This window comes from Phaethon lepturus, unplaced genomic scaffold (assembly GCF_000687285.1).
Source record: "Phaethon lepturus isolate BGI_N335 unplaced genomic scaffold, ASM68728v1 scaffold46322, whole genome shotgun sequence".
Classification (NCBI taxonomy): domain Eukaryota; kingdom Metazoa; phylum Chordata; class Aves; order Phaethontiformes; family Phaethontidae; genus Phaethon; species Phaethon lepturus.
In genome coordinates, this window is record NW_010522192.1 from 2,275 (window position 1) to 20,849 (window position 18,575).

The 18,575-nt window shown below is 42.8% G+C and overlaps 1 protein-coding gene across 1 annotated transcript in view; it reads left to right on the top strand.

The window, feature by feature from the left end:
- Nucleotides 1–1,815: 1,815 nt before the first annotated feature.
- The window catches only part of DUSP22 (dual specificity phosphatase 22), a 37,534-nt gene continuing 20,774 nt past the window's right edge, over nt 1,816–18,575 (top strand). The window contains exons 1-3 of the mRNA XM_010281727.1: nt 1,816–1,905; nt 3,057–3,090; nt 11,782–11,864. Coding sequence (XP_010280029.1) covers nt 1,816–1,905; nt 3,057–3,090; nt 11,782–11,864 — 207 coding nt within the window. The remainder of the gene's footprint in view (nt 1,906–3,056; nt 3,091–11,781; nt 11,865–18,575) is intronic.

Consider the following 18,575-nt stretch of genomic DNA (forward strand, 5'->3'; position numbering starts at 1 on the left):
GCGAATCCCTCCCCCTGACCCGTGCCACTCTCCTGTACCACTGGGCAAGGTGGGCTTGTCTGCTCCTTCTACAGTGCCTGGCCATCTCTGCAGAAAGCCAGATAAACTTCTCCAGAGCGCCCGTCAGTACTACCCGATCCAGAGGCAGCGTCAGGCAAGGAGTTAGATGCTTTATTGTAAGCGTGTGCCTACATAGCAAAGAGCAGCAAGGCAGCCCTTTCAGCCGTTTTCCAGAGAGGCATATTTTCAGGGAGGACTGATGAGAAGCATTAGCTGTCCACTGCAGGGCCCTGCCCTTGTGCGAGGTGGAGAACATGAGCTGTTCTCATGCGAGATGGGAATGAAGACAGGCGTTCCTGACCTTGTCGCTTGGTTGTGCACTCCTTTACATCTGTTATTTAGTCCGTGGTCATTTTCTCAATGTTTCGGATGATATAAGGAGGCTACTGTTTTTATTCATAAAGCAGTGGTTGAAAAAAACAACCACCTTATTTTTCTCCTCTTCTGACTCCCACCCCTTCTCTCTCACACGCCCCTAGCAGCCATCAGCCTTCATTTTGTGTGGCCTGGAGTTGCAGTTACTGAATGCAGTGTGAGATGACACAGCTGAAAGTTCCCAGCCGTAGTCTAGTGCTGAAGTATTAGTCAGCACGGCATGAAGATTCACTTCTTTCCAGGTAGCTTTCACCCATAGTAATGTTTCTTGCTTCTAGAATGACTAGGACAACAGGGGTAACATCTGGCCTTGATTGCATGGTGTCCTAATTTCCTACCTAGCACACAATATTGCTTCTTGATGCACAAATACAAACTTCTGGACTTCACTTCCTTTGCCAACAACAGTCTAAGAAGCCTCATTTTTGCAGTGTTTCTTGGTATCTTTAATTTATAATGTTTGACCTTAATGACTGTGACTGGAATTTAAGCTTTTATCTTCTCTTGAGAGCACATATTTGATGCAGAAGTAATGTCTAAAATGCTATAATCTACAGTAGTGGTGGTGTGATTTGAGGTTTGTGCTGCAGATAGGAAATACCAGACAGCTATTTACAAATATCAGAAAAGCTTTTTTGATTTTTTTTTTTTGAGCTTAAGTTGAGGGAGCTGTCTGGGGTGATCTGGTTGGTGAAATTTGCTCATAGCTTGACTCTCTTTTGCTTTAGAGAATGTTTTTTTGTTTGCAGAATTTGGCCCTTAGCAATGGCCCTTGGGTACTCTGCTCTCTGGAGCAACTGCTGGCTTCTGATTCCTAGCCTGAGATGGTGGCCTTTGGGCTGCACTTCTAGCAGAGTCATCAAGTGTGCTTAAAATAATGAATCAGTCCATGAAACCGTCAGTCATGTGCATGCAGAAAGGGACAGCAGGACGTTGTAAGGGTTCTTTTTCCCTACTTGATACCCTGGCATTGGAAACTGCCCCGCTGTTTTTTTGCTGCCTTTGTATGAATGTTGAATTTGTACAAATGAAAAATGAAGAGGCAAGGAAAGGGAAGAAAGCTGTCTGAGCTTATCTGTGCAAAACTTACAGGTGCCTTCTTGTACGAGACTAAAGAAACACTTTGTTGTCTAGCTGGTGGTGTCCCGCAGCCCTTAATTTGTAAGCAGTTCAGGGTACAGCAAGGGTCCCACAGAAACGGTCTTTCAATGCTGGTGGCAGAACTGAGCCCGGCGGTTAGAGCTGGTGTGACATGGCAGGGAGGGAGAGATCACCCAGCGAAGCTGAGGGGGGAATGTTTACACAAACCAAGGCTCCAGGGAGTGTGAGAAGTGCTGCAGCCTTTCTGTTTTCTGCAAGGCTAGATAAATAACAGTGAACATGACGTTTTTAGTGGATGAAAGCCCTGGAGTTAAGGCAGATCAAAAGCTATTTTGCAGGCCCTTCTGCCGGCCTGCTAACCTTTGCGTGGTAAGGTGAGTCACCTTTCATCAGGAAGGCTGCAGTGAAGCAAAGGCTGGGGCGATAATCCCCGATGAAAAGTCCTTCATGACTTTCGGAACTTTGCGGCTGCTGGGCTGAGCAAAGTGGGTGGAGTTTTCCCTTTAAATAGCTGTGCCCGAGAGACTGTTGCTGCTGTTGTGGTGACACTTGGGTGTTGCTAAGGCTTTAGGAAGTCGGCGCTGACATATCTGTATTGGTGGTATGCTCTGCATGCACCGAAGAAAAATGGATCACACCACCACAGTCCTGGTCTCTTCAAAGGATGCGGGCGTGGGTCAGAGACTTCAGGTGGCAGAGAACAAAATTCTTGGCCAAAAAAGTGTGTTCAACGTGCCTGGGGGTTTTTCATGTCCTTACTGCTGTTCCCAAGTTAGGAGGATTATGAGAGGGTAGGAGCAGTAGCGCTGCAGTGTCACCTGCCTCTCTGTATCTGTGCTCGCCTGTTGTCCTCAGACTGACCTTGAAACTCCCCAGTTAAAGAAAGTCCTGTAACTGAGACCTGTGCAGGCTTCTGGGCGTGTTGGGGTGAGGGGGTAGATCTGGGAGAGACATGTCCAACTAGCATTCCGTTCTCTTTCTGTGTGCATCCACAACTCGTCTTTTCCAATGATTTCCTCTGTTGAAGAGAGAGCCCCACAGTGCTGCAGCCCTGACTTCCATGGCTTTGCACTTCAGAAGACTTTGAAGGCTGTTGCTTTGCAGTGCTTTTTCCAGCTTGCTTAGCAACTTTAGGCAAATCCCCTTTTCTGTATGAAGTTTCATCATTAGTTAAGTGAGGGTAACTCTCATCCTGCTGGGGGGGGGCAGGGGGAAGGGTGTGTTGCAAGGCCCACTTTGTATTTGTAAACTGCTTTTGCTCTCCTTGGAGAGCCTTCATTATGTGAGAGTCTGCATGATTAACAACCCCTGGCTGTCAACGAATGCTCTCAAAGCGTGGCGTACCTAGAGCTGTGTAGTTTGAGAAGGTTGCAAAGAGGCACAAAATTGTCAGCACTTTTTAGATTGCATTTGACAATAGTCTGCTCAAGTAGTATGTTCCATCCTGTATGCAAATTGAACTTTGTCAAATTGTCTTACCACAAGATATCTGTATTTGATACTATATTTCTTTCTCACAGATTCTGCCTGGCTTGTTCATTGGCAACTTTAAAGGTAAGATTAGTTTTATCATTATCTCTAGGATTACTTAGCAGGGGTCTTAAGGTGGTGTTTCACAGGCCTACGGAATTCACTGACATCTCTGCAGCTTCTTTAACCCCATCTTGCTTCATTTCTGGATTCAGTTGCTAGCACTTAAAGAAGAACTCGTTTGCTCTCTCATCCCTGTGCTGTGCTGCAAGTACTTTAAGAAAAGAAAAATGAATGCCATCTCCTCGGAGCATGCTTCAGCTGGAATTCCTAAACATTGGCCTGCCTTAAACAATTCTTGTGCTTGGCAGGCAAGCCTGTGAGCCAGGCAGATTCTTTGTAAGGCTTATTTCAAGCCCTCCTTATAAGTAAAGGCTTAGTATGCCTCCCGCTCATTGCTTTCATTATTTTGGTTATTTATAACAACTGCTAAAGAGTTCTGTTATCACTGCTTGCAAGACTGATAGGTCTGTAGATTGCTGTCTGAACACTGATACTCGTGCTTGTCCGTGTCACAGATGTAAGATTCTCTGGATTTTTTTTTTTTTCCTTTTTGCATGAGGTTTATTTTTTTGTATACAGAAAGCTAGAACCACATTTAGAAAACACGGGAAACTTTATGTAGACATCCAAATAAATGACCTGTTCTCAAAGCACTCTGTTAGCAGCAGTTCCAGCTGAGTGTCCCTAATCAGAAGTAAACTGGTTGTGCCTGTACAGTTGTTTTGATACATGTAGACCTTATATTTCCTATGCTTGGGTACAACAGCAAAGCAGGACTCATAGGGGCCTTCCTGTCTGTCCTGTCCTTCCTGATCTGTCTGATATCACTGCTGGTCTGTTAAGGTTGGACAACGTTTGTGTTAGATTTAGATGTGCTGCACCTCCTCTCTGCCTCATGCCCACCCTTCCTTCCCTGCCTCACCATCCCAAAACCTGTGAGCTCAGTAGGTTTTTTTGCCCAATCTACCTGCCTCTGGACCTGCTGACCCGTGTTGCTGGTCCAGTGCTCGCTGCCCCTTGGGAAGCGGAGCTGACCACCTTGAGAGGCAGCCCAGAGGTACATGTGAAGTTAAAAGCTGCCTTTTGCCACACTGGGGTGCAAACAGAAATACAACAGCTAGTATGTGTGAGAGACTTAATCATGCCATGGTAAGGAAAATGAGAGGATGGAGGTGCGTTTATACTGGTGGAAGTAGGTAGTAAAAGGAGAAAAAAGAAAGCAAGCAGGAAAGTAGGATAGTTTTTAAAACACTTTGGGTGGACCACTGCGTGGGCCGGTGACAAAACCAACTTCCTCTTTTTGTTTTTGGGTTTTTTTTTTCTTTTTCTTTCCTGTCAAGAAATTTAGGAGAGGGGCGGGATGGGAAGATGTTGGTAGTGGAGTCCTTTAGGTTTCAAGCTGCCTGGCAGGGTGGGCAGGATGGGCCCAGGGAACATGGCGCTCAGTCTGTCCCTCTCGCTGTGGCCGTCCTGCAAGTAGGCCCTTGACAATCCGCCCAGGGGAGCGAAACTCAGCCAGAGCATCTGTTTCTTGGTGCAGTTCTGTTTTCAGCTGATGAACAGTTTGACCGGCTGAGGGGAGTTGGCCAAGGTTGCGGAGTGAGTCAGCATCTCTGCCGAGGCCAGGGCCTGCGACCCTCTCGCTCGTGCTGCTCTGGCCGCTCAGCCTTCCAAATGGTCCTTCAATGGCATGTCAGGTCACTTCTGCGCAGAGGCGTGTGGATGAAGGTGGTGCGAGTGGGCAGTGTTTCTGGGGGTCTAGCTGAAAAAAAGCAGAGGCTGAAATGCTTCAGCTACCTCCATAAAAGAGGGTAAGGATGGGTTGGCTTTAATCTCAGTGTCTGTGTTAATGGAGCCTAATTTTGTTTAAATTGATAAAAACCACCAACAAAATGTTAGTTTATTGCTATGACCTTTGCTCACATTTCATTTAATCATCATGTTCTACTATCTGTTGTTATAGTCTCAAATTAGCTACCGTACCTGGAGAGGAAGAGAGAAGATTGTTGTTACAGTACCTCAGTAATACAAAAGCAAACGTTTATAATTCTATCTTATTCTGCATCCCCTGCTGTTAAACACCCCCCCTTGCCCTGCTACTTAAGAGCAATTGCATCGAGCTCTCTGTGCAGTGAAGTCATCCCATTTAGGAACAGGCTGTTGGTTGATCACCAGTGTATTTTTCTGGAGGAGCTTGATTACCATGTTCCTGGGGCATGTTCTGATTTGTGGCACACTTTCAAAAAGTGACTAATGAATTTTGAGACTGCCATAAAGGGGATCGTTGACTGAAAAATATTCAGCAGTGTGTACAGTTGGGATTGGTTAGAGTATCCTGATTTGGGCAGCTGAAATGTCTAGATACTTTTAAAGACATGGGTCTACAAAATTATTTCCTGTAATGCACTTTTGAGCAGTCTCCTATTTCTTCAGTTTGAGACTGATAGCTTGAATTGAATAAAGTTGCATCTTGTCGGTAAGAGGGGTAACACTGAATCCCCGGCGTTGTGCATCTCACTTGGGCAGAGGGCTCGAGGCATCGTGGCACCCACTGGGTCTCGGTGCAGGAGGTAGAGAGGAGGGAGCTTCTCCAGAAGGTCAGAGGAATCTCTCTGAATTGCTCTGACCTGCCCTCTGGAGGATAGCCTCCCCTCCTTTCTCCAGTGACTCTTCAGGGAGCCTGGGCAGGCAGGGTTTCCATAGCTAGGTCAAAATACTGTTCTACGCACACTCCTGTCTCCCTGCTGCATGGGAAACCTCTGGGGACATGGACAGACTGGGAAGAGACACAGTTGTTCCTGATGGGTGCCTGGCTACTGGGTGAAAGCAGGATGTTAAAGATGTTAAACACTGTAATCTTGGAGGGCCGTTCTCTGGAGAAGGCATTCAGCAATTGTTCCGATTGGGGAATTATTATTAAATATTTAGCAATATTTCTACTTTATGTATAGGGTTTCTTACTGTCCTTTTAGGCCTAATCAACTTAAAAACAATCCATGACAGCTGAAGTGCAAAATCCTCTGCATTTGGCTGGGAGATAAACTGAGGTGCAAGAAAAACTTGTGAAATAAATCTGTGGCAGAAATGGAAGTTGAGCTTGCTGCTTCTGCTTCTGCAGCTGCTCTGCAAACCTTTAGGCATATAGAATGTGAGGGGCTTTTGTAACCACTTTAGGGTCTTTAGGATAGAAAGTTATGTGTAGTCCTAATTACAGAAAGCACTGAACTACATGCTGAACCTCCCGCTGCTCTAAGTCCACAGGACTTGAGTATGTCTCTGGAAAACTTTCCTGAAAAAGCATACATCTCGGCATGTGCTTAAGTGCTTGTTATCTTATAAGTGTGATTCTGCTCATCAATAGCACATTGAAGTTGTGGTGTGTTCCTGAGAGAGTGTATTTGAGATTGCACAGCTAGAGGGCAGAAAGATTCAAGAAGAACCACAGATGTCCATACAAAATACTGAGTTTGGTCTGAAAGCCCAGAAGGAAACAGAGCTCTTGAGCTTCTTCAGTGAAAGTTAAGGAGTTACTTCTTTGCCAGTGGGAGGATGGGGGGCTAAGAGAGAAAAACGAGGGAAGAGAAAGAAGTTAACTCTTCTTCCTGCCTTTAGTTTGGGGGAAATTTTGGTTTGTTCCAGTTGTACCTTACAGGTGAAATTCAGTGCTCTCAAAAGACAAAGGATTTATTGCGGGATTGCATGCCTGCATGTCTTCTGCCCTGGAAACCTGATGTCCCTTGGAAGGCACCTGTGCTCACAATAAAAATAGGTGCTTTGTTGCTTAAGAGACTGGGCTTTTTAGCCTGTTTCTCAGCACAAATAGAAAAAATACCATTCCTTCTGATATGAGGTTCTAAATGTTTGGTGCCAGACTGAAAGGTGTAGCAGTAGCGAGTACCAGAGACTCAAGAATGTTTCTACCTTGAATATTAAAGAGCTTGTGTCCTTCCTTGCTTGTAATCATATTTGGAAGATTCCAGTTTTTCCAATGGAATATTTGGGGGCTTTTTGATTTGGAGGGGAAAGCCACAATGTGAGGTTTAATTCCCCCCAAAGAGTCCAGTGTTGCTGTGGATGAGCTGGAGAGTCTTGGGAAAGTTTCTGCCCTTCCTGTTACTAAGTGTATAAAAAGGCAGTGCCCACCAAGTGGTTCTGCTGTGTTTCTAGGTCTAGTTAATTCCTGTTATCAGCTGATTAATTTTTTTGGGGAAAAGTTACCTTTTCTAAGGCTTGCTTTCAGGTAATTAAAACTGGAGAAGGTGAAGATACCATTCCCTTTTTCAGGTTCATCTTTTGAAGGAAGACATTTTGTAGGTATTCTCACGAAACAGAGTACTGGACCCTTTTCCCCACCTTTCTCACTCCCCAAAAAGGTCCTCTGAGAGCCTGGGGCAAAATATGTATTAGAACATGGTGTGAAGTGGGGACAGGAGATGTGGAGTTTTTGTTCGTGTGCTTAGTTTCTGTGTGTGTCTCTAAGTGCGGATCACTGGACTCTGGAACAAAGCTCTGCTGATGAGAAACCATTCTCAGTAATAGCTCGTAGTGCTCTGAACCAATGGAGAGGAGGTTCTCCTCTAGGTGTCTATCTCTAGTTCTGTCCAAAGCAGAAAATAAAGTGTAGACAAAAAGTTGTTTTATTAAAAAAAAAAAAAAAAAGAAAAAATCTGGTGATGATGAAACTGTAGTCTTTATACATCTGCAGGTTTAGACTTAATACTGTTGTACTTACTGGGCTGACTTGCCTTCTCTAAGGACTCACCTTGTTTTTGTATACATAACCTAAAATTTTATGCTGAAAACTTAATACTTACTAGCTTTTTGGACTAACAACAAAGTCAGAAATGTGGGCTTTGGAGAAGGAAGAAGAGAGGATGTCTTTAGTTTGGGATAGCTGGCTAATGGGAGGAAATGTGACCAAATGAAAATAAACTTAATCTCACTTACTTTGTGGAGATGTTTAATCTTCAAAATTCACAGGTGAGTTGCAGTTAAATGTTGCAGATCCAGGCCCTTATCGCTGTAATGCCTGCCCCCCCAACCCCATTCCTGACAGGATGCCTTTTTATTACGTTGTTAGCAGTAGAGGTGGAAAAGACTCCACGGCTGTTTCTTCCCATCTAACTTCACAAAGCAAGACATCTTGATTCCTGGCATGGTTTAGCCCCAGCCGGCAACTGAGCACCAGGCAGCTGCTCACGCACTCCCCCACGGTGGGACAGGGGAGAGAATGAGAAGAGTAAAAGTGAGGAAACTCATGGTTTGAGGTAAAGACAGTTTAATAAGTAAAGCAAAAGCCGCGCACGCAAGCAAAGCAAAACAAGGAATTTGTTCACCACTCCCCATGGGCAGGCAGGTGTTCAGCCATCTCCAGGGAAGCAGGGCTCCATCACGTGTAATGGTTTCTTGGGAAGACAGACGCCATAACTCCAAACGTCCTTCCACCCCTTCCTTCTTTGTCCCAGCTTTATATACCGAGCATGATGTCATATGGTATAGAATATCCCTTTGGCCAGCCTGGGTCAGCTGTCCTGGCTGTGTCCCCTCCCAGCTCCCCATGCACCCCCAGCCTTCTCACTGGCAGCTCAGCACGATAAGCTGGACTGTCCTTGACTGCTTAGCAACAGCTCAGAACATCAGCATGTTATCAACATTTTCTCATCCCAAATCCAAAACACAGCCTCACACTAGCTTCTGTGAAGAAAATTAACTCCATCCTGGCTGGAACCAGGACAATTCCTCACCTTGCATCTCTGTGGAGGTTCTAGAATACTAAAGTAGGAGAAGATGGTTGTACGTGTGTTTGAGGCTTCATCACCCTAGTTTTGGAGTCCTTCAGTCATTGATGTGTCTTAATTGGAGTGGTTGGACCAGTATTGTCTCCCTTTTGCATATGGGGGATGGAAGCACAGTATGCTAGGTGATTTGCTCCCCAGCCACACAGTAGGGCTTCCCAGAGCTGCAAGGAAACAAATTCTGATGCCCCCCCAGCGCCGGTCCTGTTTTGATGACTTTGCCATTGCTTTTGCAGTTAAATGTTTGCAGCTCTCTGCATATGAGTAGAGGTTAAACTAGGAGTCAGAGGATGAAATTGAGGGAAGAGAAGCTAAATATGGGTGTGTGAGGGATCCAGTGTGAATTGTGCTCTTTTGTGTGAGGAGAGAGATTCCTGAAGGCTTTACTCAAAAGTCCATGTCAGCCGAGAAGCGTTACGCTGTATGAAACAGAATATTGGGTAACTTACTGTGAAGAAGCAAGTGCCCTACATTTGAGACACCCTTTAGGAATGCACAACATGGACTCTGATAGGCTTCTTTCATCTTTACATTTGGAAATAGGGTGTTTCACGCTGTGATTTCAAAATGTGAGCCTGAAAACACAACATGTCGTTGTACAGCAGTGTGCTACAGAAAAGAAGTTAGAATTGCTGTGGTAATGGTTATTCTTCTGTCTTTTGCTGGTCCTTTACATAACCCCTGAATTTTTTCGGTAATTTATTGTATGACACTGTGACTGACAAAGTAGCTCATTTGTACTGCTGTTAAAATAGTTTTGTCAGTAGTATCTGTAGAGACTTGTGGCAGGTGCCAGGGAAACCAGGGGAATTTCCCCTTTGTAAACTGTTTAAAGTTTAGATCCAGATAATGCAGTCATTGGCTGGGAAGCTTTTTCTCCTCTGCTTTTGTACTTTGAATGGTTGTTTCCTAAGTATATTGAAGACCTGCTGGTTACTCTGGGATGTAGGTGTAGGATAGACATTTCCAGCTTGTTTCTAGGAATGTTTGAAATCTCACTGTTTGACTGTATACTTTTAATTTGTTGTAATTCCTTTAGCCTAAGTCCTTGATTAACTGAAGAACTGTCCGTCTGAGTTGTACTGTGTCCATTAGGTCTTTCAGACTGGTTCAAAGCAGTCAACATTTAATTTGGATCATATCTCCTTTAAAGCTGTTTGCCTTGTGTGGCAAGCCATCTCTTAACCATGTGGGTCATACTGATAGTTAGAGGTTGGGGTCTCATTGTGCTAGGTTTGCATTAAGACCGTGAGTTCCAGCCAGGAGGCTCTGAAATCTGCTCTTAGCCTTTGGAGATCACAAAGCAGTGATTTTTAGGGACACTTAAGCTGGCTTCTGGGCTTCCAAACTCTTGCCTGCTTAGGCTCTCTGAGGAATCAGAACTGTCCTATAAACTGTTAATAAATCTGAAGGTCAGGTGGATTAGAAGACCTCTCCTGGCAAACATTAGCTTTTCTTCTTTGAAATGCTAACTCGAGAGATTTTTAGGAAATTTGTGAAGCTAGACCTTAAATCTGTTTCAGATGGAATTTGTGTTAATTCTCTCCTGAAGGATTAGGCATCTGTGTTGATGGTGCAGGCTTGACCAGTAACAAGTGAAATCAATGCAGTTTTGAGTCTTCTCTCCATTTTATTTTCCTTAGAGAAGCTTTCATAATTGGATTAGGTTTAAATTTTATTGCCTGTTATTGTGCTCATGTGGATCTTCTCTATGGGGCAGTATAATTAAATGTCCAATTCCTCTTTGTGATGTAGAAAAGGCATTGAAACTTTATAGTAGAGTGGAATAAGATGAAGCAAGAGATGCTAATTGAACTCTTGCACGTACATAAAGAATCTACAGGTGATGCTATTGTTATTTTTGTACCTAGAGAGAGCCGGTTTGAAACCTTTGTGGTCAGTGCTTTTTTTTGTGTGCAACCAGGCTAATGTGAACAAATTGTATGGGCAGATTTGGAAGGCAGGTGTTCACATCACAAAACCACTGCTGTATTTGCCATGGTGTGCTGTGCCATTCTCAAACGAAAAGGTCACAAGTAAATGGACGCAAACTAACTTTTACCTGTGTTAGTGGTTCTTTGAGGTAATTTTCTGGCATGCGAATAGTTTAGTGTGGGACAAGTTGCTTGCTGATGACAGATAATCTATTTTACCTTCTTTTTCATAGAAACAAACCTATGCTTTTGCATATCTAGCATCAAATTTTCAGTTGCCCCAGCTTGCTTTCCAGTTTTGAATGTTTGAAAACCCTTGGTTACAGGTCTAGGAACCACCTTTTCACAACTGCATTTCCTTGCTGTAATGTTTTGCTTTCTCATACATTTGTTATCTTTATAATGTCTCTCTTCAGACTTAAAATTATGGTATATATTGGCAAAATGCACATTTTTTCCCTATAAGTCCACGGGACTAGTTCTCATTTTGACTTGCCCGTTAATACCTCAATTCAAGTGATATGGTTGGCTTCATTTCTCAGACCTGGATATCACAAGGTCTATCTCCCAAGTGAAAAATATACCTTCTCAAGGGGGATTTGTGGGTAGAGAGGAGGTAAGCTATTTCTTGTACAGCTCTGACTGCTTGTTCAGATGGCCATCACCTGCACACAGGCATACACAGACTTATATTTCAGATGCAAAATACATGAAACTTCTGACTTAAGAACACATTCCTGAGTCACTTAAGCTTGTTCTTTATATAGTATATAATTTGTTTTGGACTTAGAAGTGTGTCTTCCCGTTACCCGCTCTGATGATGGTGTTCTAGAACAGCTGCATTTGGAGTTTTGTCTTTACTTTATGAAGCTTCAAAAAGAAATCTACCAATGATAAGTGATTTTCAACATGCACCATGGAAAGGGGAGTGGGCTATTTCAAGAGATTAAAGAAATTCTCTTCCTTTTTTCCCTTGACCACAGATGCCCGAGATGTAGAGCAATTGAGTAAGAATAACATTACGCACATTCTTTCAATCCACGACAGTGCCCGCCCTATGCTCGAGGTAAGAGGTGTGGGGGACTCCATGGTAAATCCTTACTTTGCAGGTGACTCTTAGAGTCATCTTGGGGTTAATTTCTTGTTCTGTACAATTGTTGTTTTGAGACTGATTTACTTGTGAAAACGTTTGACAGCTGTAGTTTTGGGATCAAGTCACAGATTTTGTTGTTGCTGCTGTTATACAAGAAATCTAAATGACAAAGGAAGAGACAATTACAGTTTCAATCAATATAACACAATAATGGGATTGTGTTATTTATTTAATAGTAAAGGTAAGTTTCCTTCTGTGTGGAGTTCAAGCATCACATAAACAACATTCCTTCTCCCCACTCCCCACTACTAATCCTCCTTTGTACTTGGGCCTTTTCTTGAACCTTATAGAAGCAGATGGTTGTGCAAGAAGTTTGCAGTCCTTTTCTGTGTAAAATAGCCTTACTTAGGCTTGGGGTGTGGGAGGAACCAGTGCTCCCTCATATAATACATCTAATATAGCAGAGCATCTGTAGGTCTCCAACACTTTAACATGATGTCTTATTCCCCATTTTACTGAAGGGAACTTGATCTGAAGAGCCGAAATGACTTGACTTGCTCTGTCATCTTGAGCAGTGAAAGAGCTGGGATCAGGCTGCACACCTCCTGTGTTGTGCTTTCTTCTTTATGTCAGCTTACCTTGGAAGGAGGGGAGGTTGGCTGGGCTTTGCTGCACCTTAAAATTCTGCTGTTTGATGTATGTTGGGAACTGTTGTCCTCTTAAAGTTGTTCCTTTTCTGCATTCCACTTTTCACGAAATATGGCCAAATAGTCGGTAAGGCAGTTGCTGGTGTTGCCCCTCAGAGGCTGCTGGGAATCTCTGCTTTTCATTCTCTTCATGTAAAAAGCCTCTACTGAATTCAGTCCTTATATTACAGAATTTCCACCTCTCCCAGGCAAGTCAATAGGTTAGCTGAACAAAGGATGTCCCTAGTATGTCATGATGAAAACCAAGATCAAGTTAATGGTGAATTTGGGGTTGGCCTTGAACTGAGAAGTGTGCTGAAGCAGAGCTTTAGCTCTTGACTTTATTGTACTGTCCATTTGACTTCTTTGTGCCTGATGCTTGTTAAGTCTGAAACATACTGAGTTTCAAGAGTGCTCTTAGTGGAAGAGAGAAACAGTTGTACTGAGTAAGGGAGATGTAATATTTCTGCTAGGTTGCTGTTCTCTAAAATTGATAGAAGCTTGCTTTGTTTTATTATCATGATTAGAAAAATAGGAAGACTAATTGTGGCACAGATCAGCTGTGGCGTCAGGCCAGTTTCTGGTGGTGGTGGTAGTTTTGGCAGCCCACAGGCCACCTCCTTGCTTGTGGTGGTGCATCTGTTTGTGGGGCTGCATGGTAAATAGATCTGGGAGCTTTTTTGCGGGTTAAATGTAACCACGTCACCATTTCTTCCTCTAGCTACCCCCACAAAAGACATGAAGGGTTATATTTAGCCAGATCTGTTCCCGATCTGATTTGCAATAGTGTCTCAAAAGTTACAGTGGCATGGGAACAAGTAGTGGCTGATGGAGGATGGACTTGCTTTATTCACCCCTGCATCTAAAAGAATGCTGTTTTCCCAACTGTGCCTTCTATTTTCTCAGCGTGCAATATACTCCTTTATGTGCTGGTGATCTGGAAAACAACTGTTAAAACTTTTCTGCAGTTCCAAAAGTAGTGGAAGGATTGCAAGGTCCATTTGTTTGGGCACTGAGCTGATTAGTAATTACTTTATCATTCGTGGTCTTACTGCATTGCTTGCTTGCAAATAAATGCCTCTGTTTAGGAACAAGGTCTAGAAAACATGCATTAAATTGTGTTACTTCATTTGTTATTTACATCTTTGCCACCTTACAGGTAGGTTTATTTTCAGCTTGTGTATCCACACTGTGCTTGGAACTTGTTCTCAAGTCCACTGAAATGAAATGGGAATGCTTTCCTTATGTGTCCCCCTCTTCTCCTTTCCCCCTGGATTTCACTCTTGGAAAGTGAGGGCTTACATTTGTGTTCAGAAATCGGTCTGATGTTATTCAGACCTTTAAACATGGAATTGCAGTGGTGTGAGAATCTTTTTTTGCCTGAGGTTCCCTGTTTTGTGTGTGTGTTTATGTGAATGTGGATCAACTGTAAAAAGCTGCATTCTCTTGGACTGCAGTAGTTGCATTTGTCTTTTACTGACAATATTTTATCTCAAGTATTTCCTAGTCAACCTATAGGAAATGCTGCAGATATTTCATTAAACAAAGCTTTCTTTGCAAGCTATGGAAGGTAAGTGTTTTTAGATACTGAAAACCCAACAGCGTTGTAGTAACATGTTGTCAAAGAGAATTTGGCCTTTTTTTTTCTGTCTGGAACAAATATGTATGCATACCTTAGCTCTCAAAGAGGTATTTACGAATTACCCACATCTTGCTTGTCAGATTTTGAAGTTTCAGTAATGACTGTTTTGATGCAGTAATACTTCTGATACAGTACTTAAAGCTGGTAGTAGTGGGTAGACAATGAAAATTACTAACTTGGCTTCATTGTCTATACTCAATGATGCAATACTCAAGAAATAAAAGCAAATGTCAGTGTATGTGGTGAACACCAACTTGCTACAAATTGTAAAATTATTTTCCACTTCAGTAGCTTACAACATTGCCCCATTGTTACACACCATTTTTACTTGATTGTGTTTAAAATATTCACAGTGCCTTTTAAAGTGTGCTTTCCTCTGTGCTTAATATACAGCAGTATTTGGATGTATGTTGCTTTAGTTTCTCATAGCTTACCAACTTACTAGAAAATGATTGAAGAGTTTCACAAAAAAATATTTGTTATATTGGTTTAGGTTTCATAGTGTGTGCCTGTTGAGAATTAAAAAAAAAAGAAGAATGTTTTCATACTGAAATTTGGTTTCAGACACTATCTCAATGATCATTTACAAATCACCATGTCTGATTTATGGGGGGCTCATAATTGGCCTTAGGAAGTTATTGCATACTTTCATGCTGGAATAACTGGAAAAAGTAGGTTTAAAAATCAATTGGATTCTAAGACTTTTTATACCTTTAGACATTGGCAGACTGCATTAAATACAAGACATAGAATTGTTTTGTAAGACTTCAAGCTATTTAGACCGACAGGAATTTGCCAAAATCTGTCCTGAACTATATTGCAATATTGCCCCTTAGTTCTTTTTGTATAAACTGTTTCCAGGAAATTTGTCCTCTAATGAAACCAAGCCTGCAATTAATCTATAGTTAAAGAGGCATCCTAAGGCTCATTCCAATGAAATACACCATTCTTACACAGGATCTTAACCACTTAGGTAAGCACTTTGTAATTTAAAGATGCACATTTATAACTCCCATCAGAAAAAACTATAGGTAACTGGTGGCATGTCCAAGAGAAAGTACTGCATGCCATGTGGAACAAGGTTTGTTATTTCAGATGCATAGAATTCACCCCTTGAGTAAGGGTGGTGTCCAACAGCATCATGTGTGTTTCTGCAGAGGCCAAGGGGCAATAGCCCTGGTGAATCAAGTTGGCTCCTTCAGACCACTTTGGACGTCTGCCCGTGGAACACTCACAGATGTTTTATAAATCCACACAAAAGCCATATACAGAGGACAATAATTAGGTTTCTTGCCACCTGCTTTCTAATCTATTTCTCAGTTCAGATTTTAATATCTCTGTTCAGAATGTGAGAGACACTAAAAGGTGGATGAGGAACCAGCTATCTCACAGAGTGTGCTTTAAATAATAGTATATCTGTCAGTGACTTTGGACCTCTTAGTAGAACTCCCTTTTTAAAGCTAGGAAATATAGCCCTTGGGGTTGGAGACCAAAAGGTCTGGCTGTTGTGATATCCATATATCTTAACCAAGCTGGTGCGGTCAGTCAGAACCCACAGAGAATGTAGAAGCATGTTTAACTAATCCTGAGCAATTGTTCCCCCTGTTGCTTCAAAGGACACCAGCAAGGTCTTACTTTGCTGCCTTAGATCTGGAATCTAATAAATTTTGCGCCAGTTGATATAAATGAAGGAGGTGAAGCCAAATCTTGTTAATCTTGCCTACAAGAATCTGGTTGCAGGTCGATTGAAGCAAAGAGTGTTTCTCTGTGGGTTTTCCAGGTGTTTGACCCTGTTCTGGGGGATGTTACGTAGAGGTGAATGTGGGCCCAGACCAAATAGGATGTTGGTATGGATTGTGCAGCTGCTTGAAAACAGCTGCATCCCATTCTGGAAAGTGTGTGCTGTGGTGGACAGTTATGTCCAAGCACCTGAACTTCCAGCATCCTTAATCCTCACTCTTACCCTTCCCTCCCCGACTCCCAACCACACACATACATACACATGCTTAAATACTGGCAAAAGCAAGAATGCTTCCTCCAGTGCATTGGGCAGCAGTTGCTGTGTGTAATGCAGGAAGGAGTACAGCAGGACTAGCGGGGGAGGAAGGGGTGCTAGAAGTTCTTCTGGTCAGACAGCCATTCAAGCCCTTGTCCCAGAGAGGTATTGTCCACAAAGAGAGGCAGGGATGGTCTGATGACAGTCTGTGGGTCCCCATGCAGAGAGCCCGCCTTAGAGAACAGCGTGATATGTGTGGCTGACAAACAATGTCACACAGATTAAGACTGGAAGTAAGCAAGGCTTTAACTGTGAGGGTAAGTAATTGCTGAAATACATTGCCAGAGGCAACAGTGGATTTGCTCACGTGCTCCATTTTTGTGGGGAAGTTGATTCAAGTAAGTCTGGGTTACAGAGGTCTCTGAGCTTTGCACTTTACAGTTCAGAGCATCTCACAGTCCTTGGTCTGGCTGAGATCCTTTGGAGTGCCAGTTGTGGTGACTTGTGTGTGTTGTAGACACCTGTCCATCAATCAGGAAATGGACTGAAACTACCAGCTTCTTTCATAAGGTCCACTACACATTTGTCAGTTGCTAGGAATGTTGCTGTTGCTCTTGACCTGCACCAGAATTTTGATCTAGTAAATGTATGAATCCTGCTACCAGTCGCCTGTGGTTGTGAAGTCCTTTGGTATTAATGTATTTATAGCGTTACTGTTGTCAGACTGACCACTCCTGCATCGCAGGAAGCTCTATATGCTGCACTCATCTTGGAAACATCATAACGATCACTGTAATGTAGATCTTAAATCAACAAGAGTTTACGCTGGGCATTCCGGCACTGTCCTCTGCCCCAAAAGCTTTCTGTTACTCATTTTGTTTATGACAAATTGCATCACAAGTAGGCTTTTGCATGTGTGCTGCTGCTATATGCATGCCAGTTTTCTTTCTTTGTTTTCTGTTGCTACAGAATATTTGTTTTGTTTTTATTTTTAGTGTGTCCTTTTTTTCAGATGAGGAAGGAGTATATCAGTATATGTGATAGTTTCAGTTAAAGTCATTTGGGTGAAGCGTAAGTAAATGAAATCCCAACAAAACATGCACAATTTTTTGGATTGGGGGCTGTTGTCATCTCTTTCTGCTCAGTACCAAAGCTGTCATAAAGTTTTAGGCATCTCCATTTCATGTGACTAGCTGATCTGTGTCCATGTGATACTCATGTATCTGGTGGTTCTGTTTCAGGTCTTACTGTTTGTGGGATTTCTTCTCTAAACAAAAAGAGCGATCTTAAAGCACTGTATGGAATTCTTTGAATGTTGCCATAATGTCTTCTGGTTGCTGAGAAAATACTCTGTGATGCCTGTGAAACATTCCTTCTTTTTCTCTAACTTTCTTAAAATACTAACTTTATAGGTTATGGGTTTTCCCCCTTATTCTGCAATTAACCAGAGCACCTGCAGAGGATAGTTTTTATTCTTTTTTTCTTTGTATTCAGATGCCATTAATAATATTATCTTAATCTGGTATATGCTATCTCCAGAGTAGTGGTTTCCCTCCCCTTTTTCCTGAATTGATGACTACCTAAATAAGTGTTGATATGGTAGGTGGGTGGGAGGAGTGAGGGAGGTAGAGAAGAGCTAATTGCTGACTGAACTAAGCATCTTTTCTGTCCAATCTGTTAGCTTGTGCAGGCAGCACAATTTAAATGAATAATATCTTTGAAAATAAAAAACTTCACAGGCCAGGCCATCTCATAAAGAATTTTAGATATTTTTTTTCCTTGCAAATTTTAAAATTTTAATCAGAGTAGAAATAGGGTTTCAAATACTCTAGCTAAGAAGCTGAACTGGAAGCCATGTCTAGGCACATGGATGAAAGAAAGTTATCAGGAGTAGTTAGCATAGATTCACCAAGGGGAGATCGTGCTTGACCGATCTGATAGCCTTCTATGATGGAGTGACTAGCTGGGTAGATGAAGGGGAGAGCAGTAGATGTGGTTTACCTTGACTTCAGTAAGGCTTTTGACACTGTCTCCCATAACATCCTCACAGTGAAGCTCAGGAAGTGTGGTTTGGATGAGTGGACTGTGAGATGGGTTGAGAACTGGCTAAGCAACAGAGCTCAAAGGGTTGTGGTCAGCGGCACAGAGTCCAGTTGGAGGCCTGTAGCTAGTGGTGTTCCCCAGGGATCAGTAGTGGGTCCAGTTTTGTTCAACATCTTCATCAATGACCTAGATGAAGGGTTGGAATGTACCCTCAGCAAGTTTGCTGATGATACAAAGCTGGGAGGAGTGGCTGATACACCAGAAGGCTGGGCTGCCATTCAATGGGATCTGGACAGACTGGAGAGTTGGGTGGAGGG